The sequence below is a fragment of the Pelecanus crispus genome, chromosome 7 (assembly GCF_030463565.1).
Source record: "Pelecanus crispus isolate bPelCri1 chromosome 7, bPelCri1.pri, whole genome shotgun sequence".
NCBI classification, from domain to species: Eukaryota; Metazoa; Chordata; class Aves; order Pelecaniformes; family Pelecanidae; genus Pelecanus; species Pelecanus crispus.
In genome coordinates this window covers 23,602,373-23,614,746 of record NC_134649.1, presented here as the reverse complement: position 1 = coordinate 23,614,746, position 12,374 = coordinate 23,602,373, and the positions used below count along the sequence as shown (strand labels likewise).

The 12,374-nt window shown below is 40.0% G+C and overlaps 1 protein-coding gene across 1 annotated transcript in view; it reads left to right on the top strand.

Annotated features, from left to right (window-relative positions):
• The window catches only part of NEO1 (neogenin 1), a 221,306-nt gene that overhangs the window by 92,359 nt on the left and 116,573 nt on the right, over positions 1-12,374 (top strand). The window contains exons 3-4 of the mRNA XM_075713990.1: positions 3,554-3,829; positions 7,629-7,782. Of these exons, the coding sequence (XP_075570105.1) occupies positions 3,554-3,829; positions 7,629-7,782 (430 nt within the window). The remainder of the gene's footprint in view (positions 1-3,553; positions 3,830-7,628; positions 7,783-12,374) is intronic.

The window sequence follows — 12,374 nt, the reverse complement described above, 5'->3', positions numbered from 1 at the left end:
TCCTCATCCTTGGTGGCTAATTCATGGGTGGTGGGTGGGATGTTCCCCCCCACATCCAGCAAAGGATGGAGTTTCTCCTTGGCTCTCCTTTTATTGTTGATGTACTTACAAAAACATTTCTTATTCTCTCTTACAACAGTGGCCAGATTGAGTTCTAGCTGGGCTTTTGCCTTTCTAATTTTCTCCCTGCATGACCTAACAAGATCCTTGTACTGTTGAATTGCCTGCCCCTTCTCTTCCAAAGGTGGTAAACTCTCCTTTTTTTCCCCTGAGTCCCAGCAAAAGCTCCCTGTTCAGCCAGGCTGGTTGTCTTCCCTGCTGGTTCATCTTACGGCACATGGGGACAGCCTGCTCCTGCGCCCTTAAGACATCCTTCTTGAAGAATGCCCAGCCTTCCTGGACTCCTTTGCCTTTCAGGACTGCCTCCCAAGGGACTTTCCCAACCAGCAACCTGAACAGGCCAAAGTCTGCCCTCCGGAAGTCCATGGTAATAGTTTTGCTGCCCCTCCTCTTTACATCGCCAAGAATCGAGAACTCTATCAGGCCCAAGACGGCCTCCAACCACGACATCTCCCACAAGCCCTTCTCTCTAAACAGCAAGTCAAGCGAGGCACCTCCCCTGGTAGGCTCACTCACCAGCTGCATCAGAAGGTTATCTTCCGCACACTCTAGGAACCTCTGAGACTGTTTCCTCTCTGCTGTGTTGTATTTCCAGCAGATGTCCAGCAAGTTGAAGTCCCCCATGAGAACAAGGGCTAGCGATTGCGAGACTTCTGCCAGCCGCTTATAGAATGCTTCATCTATCTCTACATCCTGGTTGGGTGGTCTATAGCAGACTCCCAGCAGGACATCTGCCTTGTTGGCCTTCCCCCTCATCCTTACCCATAAGCACTCGACCTTATCATCACCACTGTTGAGCTCTGTACAATCAAAACACTCCCTAACATACAGAGCTACCCCACAGTCTCTCCTTCCCTGCCTATCCCTTCTGAAGAGCTTATAGCCATCCAGTGCAGCACTCCAGTCATGAGAGTCATCCCACCATGTTTCTGTGATGGCGACTATGTCATAGCTATCCTGCTGCACAAGGGCTTCCAGCTCCTCCTGATTGTTGCCCATGCTACGTGCATTGGTGTAGATGCAGTTGAGCCAGGCTATCGATTTCACCCCCAACATTGCCATGCTGCCCCTGGGCTCCTCACTAGCGGGCCTGGTTATATCCCCTTCCCCCTTTGAACCTAGTTTAAAGCCCTCTCAATGACTCCTGCCAACTCATGGGCGAGAATCCTTTTCCCCTTTGGAGACAGCTGATCTCCATCAGTTGCCAGCAGGCCTGGTGCTGTGTAAACCTCCCCATGATGGAAAAAACCAAAATTCCACTGATGGCACCAGCCTCTGAGCCACCTGTTAATCAGGTGAGTGTTCCCATTCCTTTCAGCGTTCTTTGCTGCCATTGACGGGATTGAGGAAAACACTACCTGTGCTCCTGATCCTGCAACCAATTGCCCCAGTGCCCTGAAGTCCCTCTTGATTGCTTTAGGACTTCTCTCTGTAATCTCATCACTGCCAACCTGTACAACCAGCAACAGGTAATAATCTTGGCTGTGTGCAGTAGCATTGAATTAGGTTACCAGAGCCTACTGCTTCCCAGCAGACTCTATTCTCATACTTGAATAATTGTACTAGGATGGCTTAATTTGTGCAACCCAGAGTCCCACTTTCCATCTTTTATATTGAAGGCACACAGTATGCTGACTTTAAAGAAAAAAATCCTTATAGGTACTTGAAGCTATGCGCTATTGAGAGGAAAAGGTAAGATGTCAAGAGTGCTGAGGTATTTCTGTTGGAAGATCTGACACTTCCCCATTAGGGGAAATTGTCTGTTATTCTATGAAAATACTTGTGGTGGGTTGACCTTGGCTGGCTGCCCACCCAGCTGCTCTCTCACTCTGCTCCTCAACTGGACGGAGGGTGAGAAAAGATGAAAAAGTTTGTGGGTCAAGACAGGGAGATCACTCACCAGTTACTGCAACAAGCAAAACAGCCTTGACTTGGGGAAGAGTAATTTAATTTCTTGGCAATTAAAATAAATTTGCGTGGTAGGAAAACAAAGACAAAAACTAAAACACCTCCCCCCACCTTCTTCCCATTTCCCAGGCTCAACTTCACACCTTCATTCCCAGTTCTTTTGCCTCCTGCTCCGCCCTGGTCTCCCCAGGGCAGCAGCCAGAGCTGCTCCTCCTTTTCTCCTCCTGCTCTGACCTGGCTGCTGCAGAGCTGTTTCTCACACTTTCCTCATGCAGCAGTTTGTCCCTTTCTTGGATATGCTTTCACAGAGGTGCCACCTGCTTTGCTGGCTGGCTCAGCTGTGGCCTCTGTGGGGCCACTGTGGAAACGGCTGGAACTAGCCCCAGCAGTGTCCTGCATGGGGAGTCCCCAACCTCTTCTCACAGAGGCCACCCTGGCAGTTCCCCCACTGCCCACACTGGGACACAGCCACCCAAAATAAACATGAAGCCATTCAGTGGACTTTGGGTATTTCTGGAGGACATTTTTACTCAGAAGGTGACTGATTTGTTGTGCAGCACTGCTGGGTTGGTGTGGTAGTGGTACCTTTGTGTTATGCTGTGGAGAAACTCAGTTCTTGGGCACACTAATGTGAGAAAGATAAATACTTGCATATGAATAAATGCAATTTTTACCTTATGGTGCTACATGTAAGGCTTTTTGTAGATGAAATCTTCAAAGGGATATCCCATTCCCATTGAATTTCAGTGAGATTTGGTCCTTGAACACCCTCAGGCTCCTTTTTGTGGTCTAGTTAAATTACTGTGAAGCTAAACCTTTACTTAGACATGGCTGGTGACAAAACTGCGGAAAATACTTTTCAACTTCTTTGGCTTAAGTTCTTAACTGCTGAACTTCTAATTTTAAGATAGGAAATCTTCTAAGTTGACAGGAAAAAAAACATCATTATAAGTAGTCCTGTAAGTAGTAAATTAAGATGTCATATAGACAATAAACTTGAGAGTGGAAGGCATATAAGAAGCCTTCTCCTCTCCTTGTTACTATCTCCTGTGTAAGTACTAGAGGGCATCTGTGTTCCACTGCAAGTGAATCAGTGGCTCCTACAGAATATGGTTCAAACTGTATTTATTTGGATGTACCAGGCAGAGAGACAATCTTGATTTTTGCCACTTCTGTGCTAAATACTCCTTAAGGATAGGAGCAACACTGGAGAAGTGAACAGAGGTTAGCTACATGTCTCTTCCCATTTTTGAGGACTCCGAAGACTTCTGTTTTGTTGTTGACACCTACTTGTTTCTAAAACTACTTTAGTTTTTAAATTGGTACTTTTATTATTGGTTTTATCTGTCCTTATACCAGCTGTGCTTAGCACTATGCTATCAAGTATTAAGTTTTTGAAAGAGTTGGAGAGTGGCTTAATTTTTTTGAACTTTTTTGAATCTTCACTTGGACTTCAAAACTTTGGTGTCATCTTCAGAATACCTCTAACTTTTTATTTTTCTAACTTTTCTGTTTGCATTTTCAGGCCTTCCCAGGTTCACCAGTCAGCCAGAATCATCGTCTGTCTATAAAGGAAACAGTGCAATCCTTAACTGTGAAGTCAATGTTGACCTTGCACCATTTGTAAGGTGGGAGCAGGATCGTCAGCCAGTCTTTCTGGATGATCATGTATTTAAATTGCCAAGTGGAGCTCTAATTATTAGCAATGCTACTGATATGGATGGAGGACTCTATCGCTGCATCATTGAAAGTGGTGGGACCCCCAAATACAGTGACGAAGCAGAGCTCAAAATTCTTCCAGGTATTAATCTGTTTTTCCTTTAAAAAAAAAATAAATAAAACATCAGTGAAGTGATAGGGAGGGAAAAAACAAGAATACTTATAAAGGGGAACATGTGAGAATGCAACTGTTGCATTTTTGTATATTTTAAGTGGAACTAAGTGTAATGTGTGCTGTGGAAGTTGGTGATTGGGGGTAGGTTTTCTTTTTTTTTTGATTTTTTTCTGTGTAGCTTAAAATGAGTGCAGGCACTTAAGCTAAAGGATTTTGGCCCTTGGGAAGACTAACCTATATCTTGCAGTTGGGAAACAGGAAAGCAAAATCAGTTATTAGTGTCTGAGCTGTTTGTAATGGTTGGAGATAGGGTGGAGACATGAACATATTTTTTTGCCATATTTAATGGTGTAGCTTTTAAGGGCTTCTTGGGAAAGACTTTTAAAAAGTCACTAGTGATACGCTTCAGTTGTGACATGTTACAAAAATAGAATTGACTGTTTACAAAAGTTTAGGGATTTCTAAGTTCCTCAAGCTTGAATCCCATGTTTAAAATAGTGTTCAAATTTCCAGAAGAAATTGGTGCTTAGTCCCTCGCTCTAGGGATGCTTAAGCTGAGGCACTTCTAATTTTCCCAATGTTTAGGAAGGTATGATTCTTTAAACATTGGACCCTTTTGGGAAGTCTCCAGACCCCAAAAAGGGGGGATGACTTTTTATTTTGAAAGGTTTACCTATGCCTGTTGTGCTGAAATGTTTATATTTTTTTAAGAAGTCCAGTCCTGATGTAAACTGTTTCCACATTTAGTGTGTTCTGTTTCTAATGACAGTATTGCAGAGAGCTGTGTGTCATCAGATGTTCTAACACAAAGTTTTGAAAATTGACCAAGAATAAGACAGGAATGTGAATCGCACTTTCCCAAACTAGGGAAATACAGGCTGTGTTTTGTATGGGGTTTCTTAATTATTTCCAGAACTTCGTGCTGCCTCTTCTGAATTAGTCTTCATGTTGGAATTCAATTTTTATTGTTTGGAGAACTGCCAGAGAAGTTTGATAAATTTCCATCTTCGGAGGTTTTCAGGGCTAGGCTGGGCAATGTCATGGTTGGCCTGACCTAGTGTTGGCAACAGGTGGACTTCAAGATGGTGGTTGCACTAGGCATCTTCAGAGATCTCTTTCAATAAATACTTCCATTTCTCATGACTAATGTCACTTTTCTATTTCAAATGCTAAAAAGTACTTTAAAATACCCCAATTCTACAATTGCAACCTTCCTTCTGTTAAAATTCAGGTGTTTGCTAGGCTTTGGGAATTAATCATGCTTAAAGTAAGAATTTGTTTCATTAAGTTCTTTGGACTTTCTCAAAAGAAAGGCTCATCTCTCCTTCAAGTAAGGCTACGGTTTTTGAAGAGGAGCACTTTTGAAAAAGATCCTTAATTTAATTATTTTAGTTTGTTTTGCCTTCATGTTTCTGTAGCCCCTCAAATGAATGCTTAAGACTTTTATAATTTTTGGCAATTGAAGATTTACTGATAAACTTCCATATTGTGTTGACCTTTTGAATCCTTTTAGCCCCAGATGTAGTTTACTTGCTTTTGTAATGTTTTGCTGAAGGTGATTAAAGGTAACTCTATTAGGGAATACAAATAATGCTCTTTCCTTGCTGTCTGGGTTTTGGCTGGGATAGAGTTAATTTTTTTCCTAGTAGCTGGGGCAGTGCTGTGTTTTGGATTTACTTTGAAAATAATGTTGATAACACACTGATGTTTTAGTTGTAGCTAAATAGTGCTTACTCTAGTCAAGGACTTTTCAGCTTCCCATGCTCTGCCAGGTGCACAAGAAACTGGGAGGGAGCACAGCCAGAATAGTTGATCCAAACTGACCAAAGGGCTATTCCATACCATATGACATCATGCTCAGTATATAAACTGGGGCGAGTTGGCCACATCGCTGCTTGGGAAGCAGCTGGGTATTAGTCAGTGGGTGGTGAGCAATTGCATTGTGTGTCACTTGCTTTGTATGATGTTGTTGTTATTTGCCCTTCATTTTCTGTCCTACTAAACTGTCTTTATCTCAACCCATGAATTTTACTTTTTTTCCCTTGATTCTCTCCCTATCCCCCTGTGGAGGGGGAGAGTGAGCGAGCGGCTGTGTGGTGTTTAGCTGCCTGCCGGGTTAAACCACAACACTTGCTTGGTCATGAGTCTGAAAGTGTTGATAGTGAAATCCCTTCCAGCAGGTGTGTGTGTGGTTTTGGTTTGGTTTTTTGTGTGTGTGTTTTTGTTGTGGGTTTTTTTTTTTTTTTTCTTTTAAAGTGGGATCAAACAGAAAACTCTCTTAATCTTGAGTGGCCTTTGAGTGGCCCCATAATTGATTGTTTGGTCTGAGATGTATTTGAAAGAAGGATTCGAATTAATCTGTTCTTCATTCGTTTTATTCCATTTTTAAATCGTTGTCTGATGTGTACCTGACAGTGAGCCCACTGCTTTGCTTCTAAATCTTTGAAATACACCCAACACACATTTGCATCACACACTTGCATCCACAGATAGTGTTCTACTTTTTCTGATAGCAAGCTTCCATAGAATGTTCAGTCTGCCTTTCATTTTGCTACCTAGCAAGCAGGAGGATACATTTCTGAGCTCTGCTACTTGATAGGAGGTGCTTTCAAATAGAGGAATGCAAGGGGGAGGGGAGAAACCACTTAATTTTTGAATCCAGTTTCCACTAACCTGAGAACTGAACTCCTTTTTGTGAGCTTTGAGCATTGAGTTCTGTCTCCAGTGAATCATACTGACTCCTCTCCCTAGTGTAGTGATTGCTTGCTGGCACCCTTACATCCATTTTTTGCAACTTGGCTTGCTCCATATGCCACTCCAGGTCTCTCACTGCGTTACCTGCCTGTTCACACACGGTCTTATTTCTGTAGCAAGCAGACTAGTTTCCTCTAACAGGGAATGTGGGCAGAGCTGCTGTGGTAGTTTGTGTGTGGGCCTGAGACAGATGGTGTGATCCAGGTCTGCTCTAAGTTTGGCTCCCTCTGCCTGGGACAGTTCTGAAACATGATTTCCATCAGGCCTGGTTCTCTCAAATACCCTGGCAATCTCACCATGTTATACCTTGGAGCACGTGCATGCTCTTAGCATAGCACTGTAAACACTTGGTTATTGTTTTTAGCACTTTAAGCTGAAGAACACCAAACCCACCAACTTTTCTAGAAGCTCCTGTGAGTATCGCACAAAACCCTCTCCAGCCCAATTCAAAGCAAAACCAAAACTAATTCGGAGGATTCACCATGTCCATAATGATGGAAAACCATGGTGGATTTTTGTTTTACTATAAATCTTGTGTTACTTCAGCATGCAAATCATCTAGTTATTTTATTTTGCTTAGGGTTGACTCTCTACTGCAATGATTTAATTTTCTAGTCTTTAAAAGCACTTTCTCAGGCAGCTACCTGATGAAGTCAGGTGATTGCCCAAAGTTGGCTGGACAAAGTCAAACCTATACCTTTCTTTACTAAATCTCTACTAGTTCCGGTTTCAGACCTGTAGGTTTTAGCTGAAATTGTTTCCCAGGGAGTTTGAGGAGTCAAAATCCCAGCAGTGGCAAATCAGTTTGCATGTCTGGAGGAAATGGTAAAGAGCTGTTCACATGGGAGGCTGGGAGAGTCTCTTAGAGAAAACCGTTTATGTAGGTAAGATGATGATTCAATCCTGTGAAGATGTAGGAAAGAAATAAAGATGTTTCATTTGTTCTTTTTATTATGATCATCATCTGATTCTGCATCTGGTAACAGCTTTGTCATTTCCAAAATATTTGCAGATCCAGAGGTGCCACAGAGCTTGATGTTTGTGAGGCAGCCCTCTTCACTTACTAAAGTTACTGGGCAAAGTGCAGTTTTTCCATGTGTTGCCGTAGGATTTCCAACTCCATATATCAGGTGGACAAGAAATGAAGAGGAGCTTATCACAGGAGGGTGAGTAATGGCTAACATACATATTTTTATGTAATGGTAGGAATCCAGCCAGAGTTATGATATGAGAGCACAATTTGCTTTCTACTTAATTTTAATCCAGGAGAACAGAAGCTAGTTTTCAAACGCTGGAGGGCTTCTAGGCTGAGTGTTATGACAAGTAAGGTAGTTCATGAGACTTGTGGAACAATCTCATAGTATTTTTTTTTCCAGACACCTGAAACCAAGAAGTGTTATTTGCAACAGGAAGGTTATTAAGAATATGTTACTTTTAGATTGCCACTGGAATAAAAGAAACAATTAAGGGAATAAGGAAACTGCAGAAAAGCTAAGACTTCTTCATGTTGGCATATTAGGTGTGTGAAGTCCTGCACTCTCATTACTGTTTCTGCTATGAAGATGTCCAGTATGCATCTAAATATTCCATAAGAATTTAAGAATAAATGTTTAAAGCAGAGTTTCATAATTTTTCATTAAAACAGAATATTAAAATCTTGGGTATGATTTAAAAAAGTTGTGGGCTTTCAGGAGTGCATTGAGTGAAAACTACTGTATTATATATTGTCATTGTTGGTGTATTCATTCAAAATAATGTGGTTGAAAATATGTATAAAAAAGCAGAACAAGTCTTGTCAAGAAAAGCTATCTTTTTATCTATTTAATGAACATACTTCCTAGAACAAGAAAACTACAAACAGATACTTGAATGTCCCTCAAAGTCAATGGTAAGATTAATGTAGAAACAAGTTAATCGTGAAACAATGAGGGATAAAATTATATGGTGGCATGGTTGATGCAGAAAGCAGCTGAAGGAATACGCAAGTCTCTGCAGTACCAACGATAGTAATATATCTCTTTTTTGTGTCAACTCTTAAATTAAAAAATCCAGGGGCTAATAATTTGAACTGTCTTTATCTGGAAAATGCAAGCTTCTGTGGGTAGTGACTAACAGTTCTAATACCACGGAGAAATGATGTTGATGTCAATCTGGTGCCACATGATTTAGATTAATTTTTGGTAAATAAGAGAAATCATTCATGTACAAAGGATGGTACAGGCTCATTAGAATTGCACAATCAAATGTGATGAAATGTCAGAATAAATGTGCCTGGTAAGATCTTAATTGGTTTTTCTTCTATGTAAAATGATGTCATGTCATCTTTAGAAATTTTTGCTGCCCTCCCACCCCATCCTTCTCTAGGTTATGTCACATTCAGTGCACAAGGAGGTTAAAGCTCACTTACTAAAGCTCTCCTTTTTCTTTTTTTTTTTTTTTTGATACAGAGCCCAAATTTTCAAATCCTGCTCTGAATACAGTGCTGTTAATTCCCTTATGAGTTTTTCTGTGCATGTTGGCATGATAACTTCCAAGGGCTTCACAAATTTTTTTTTTTCTTTTCAAAATTCTAAGTGAGCAGTTTTATTGGAGAGCTGAGGCATAATATTAGTAAATGTATCTGATCTTTATATATGCACAATTTGAACCATGTATGACCTGATTTTTCAGAATATTTAGCATTAGTTTTTAGCATTATGTCCCTCTGTTAGAAGAACAGATTCTGGCTGACTTTGCTGGAGGTACAAATCCCTCTATGAACTGTGTGTCAAGTTGTCAGTATGAGCAGTCAGAATAATGCTTGCTCTGTGCTGTCACCAGCTCTTTGCTTGAAGCCACTTTTTCTTGAGCGTCTTTCCATCATCACATGGACACTGTGGTGGGGCAGGAGCTACAAGGCTGTCAGTTTTCCCAAACACAGTTTTACTAAACATTCCTTTATGATTCCTGCAAAAAATGAGCTGTGCATGTTCTCTGCCAAGCCTAAGGAAAGCCTCTTGCCAAACTGAAAGCTGCAGGTGCCTGTATGTTCTTTGAATACGCTGGTTGTTGCATCCTCTGGATGTGTATTCACTAAGGAGGATAAAGCTGGAAAGACAAAGAAATATTCATCTTCCATTTGAAATAAATGTTTTCTTCTGCTGAAAGATAGAACCAAAAAGGAGTAAATAAGGGTTTTGAACAATGAAATTGTATTTCTTTTGACTTACTGTTACTTACAGAACCTTTCTGGTCTGGCTGCTGCTGAGTGAGTAAAGTTACCTTGCTGATGAAATTGATTTGTAAATATTTTTAGGTTTTTTTTTATTCTTGTTACAACACTTAGCTTTTTTCCTTACAATGAATGTGTGCTCATTATAGAGTTTACTTTTAAGATAGGTAAAGGAGAAAATTTTATTTCCGCCCCTCCCCCCCACCCCTTACTCTGTAGGAGTAAGCTTACTTCGTTGTTCGTTAAAGTCATCAAACTGTGCCGGAACTCTTGAGTCTGCTACTCATGACTGTGGCTTAACAGAGAAGAGATTCAAACAGCAGACAACAAAAAGTTCTTAAACTTCATTTATCTTGACAGGTGGTGTATTATTCTTTTGAATAGAGTAACTGGAAAATCTCTAGAACTAAAAATTAAGATTCTTTTTTGGAGTAAAGCCTGCAGTTAGACTGCTGCAAAGTAGGTACCTTAGCTTATTATGCATGGTCTGTTAATTTAATTACAAATTAAATAATTTAATTTGTATTAAAATCCCCTTTTGATATAAAGGTAAGACTTTTCTTATTAGTATGGATTTTCTTTATCCCAAGAAAAAAATGATCCTTTTCATCTGGACAGGTTTTAATACCTTCTGCCTGGGAAAAGCTCTTAAATCATGTTTTTTGTCTACACACACACTACACATTAGCATACATATATGTATGTATACACACATGTATATACATATATTGATGCATGTCTGTGTGTATGTATGGGATTAGAAAACAAAGCTCAAATAGCATGGTCAGGTATGTCCCTAATTTTTACCCCTTATTAAGTCGTTTAGGGACACACCCTTGTTTTTACTTTTGTCTTTTTAACTGTGGCAATTAATGTAATGCAAAACTAAATGTTTTCCTTTCAAGCTATATTGCTAGGGAGAATATGTACAGGAGCCTGCATTTATAGGAAAAATAGATTATTTTTAAGGATTGGGAGTGATGGGTTTTTGGAATTGAATATTTGTTGTAAGATCTGAAAAAAGGGAAGGTGTTAAATTTTGATGGATTATTTGTTGAAGACTGCAGTAAGATTTATGCTAATGAATATATATGAGTAAACTTTAATGATGGCAGTCTCAGCACTTATTCAAACAAGCAGCCTGTAATGCAATATATTGTGAAATTAGTTGCTGTGATAAAATATTTTCCAAAGTAATTCAAGTGAAAGAGAAGGAAGCTTTGATTGTTGAGTGAGGAACTGGTGAAGTTAATACAATGCTAAAAGTTTCCATTGTAGTAAAACTGTTACAGCTTCAAGGAATCATTTCAGACCTTGTTAACTTCAAGATTTTGAAGAAAAAAGTGATAGTTAGACTGCTGACTTCTGGTTACTCGTAAAGAAGTCCATCAAAGACGATGAAGTAGCCAGGTTCCACCCAGAACTTGAGGAACTCTCAGTCCTCAGAAGCTGAAGAGTAAGAAACTATTCGGAGGAGGGGTCTCTGTATGCTTGCACCATCCGTTTGCCCTTCTCTAGGCATTGCTGTCTGGCTTTGGTCTATTCCTTTGAGGCCTTTCTCACTGTATTCACAATTTCAGAGATAAAAAAATCACGAAGTTGAAAATTGGACCCGATAACCCATCACTGGGAAAAACATTTGACTTGTGACTTCATTGAATTGGCTTACTAGTCAAGCTAATAATCTTCATGATACATAATAATTTACTCAAAACTACATTGCTGGGAAAGAAAGAAAAAGGCTAAACCCTATTCTAGGTTGAGATATATGGTGCCAGTGCTTGTAGCTCCAAACGAGAGCTTCAAAATACGAAGTGAGCCTCTAGACTCGGACCAAAGCAGAATAAATAAACCCATTGTATGCGTGTTTGTATAATCTTGTGGTATAGGATGTACTGCTTATAGTTCTTTAGTTTAGGATTGGCACTATGAATGCACACCCGCCCCATCACACATGTGGTTCAGCAATGAGAATATGCATTCTACTTTTTCAACTGGATTTCCTCCATAAACTCAGAATGAATGATCTCTGCCAGGAACGTAGAAATACTGAGAGAAATGGAAGGTAGCAGGAAAAGCTACTGAGGCATAAAGCTATTTGAATATATCTTATGTCCTTTACAGAAAACTTTCTAAAGTAAAATCTGTCTTATTGTCAATATTACCTGATATAAAAGGCTCTAATGGAAATGTTATATAGAGGTTGAATAGTTTTTTCAGATATTGCCAACTCTGAACCTTTCATAATTTTTTTTTTAAATGTCGTGTCTGGCTAAGGATCTTACTGCGTGAGGATCTGTTTGTTAGCAAATGCAGGAGTAATTTTGTGCTTTTGATGATTCTGAAGTTGAAAAGTGAAGTTTCAGGTGGGGTGGCTGCCAAGATGGATTTTCAGAGCTTGGGAGACAGGCACTGAGTTTTAGATGTTTGGAATATGATGTTCTGCTTTGAAACCTTTCCAGTGTGTGGATCAGTGTGTGCTCAAACAGCATATATTGTGTAACTTGATTTATATTTGGACATTTATATGGAAGAAAATACAAATGC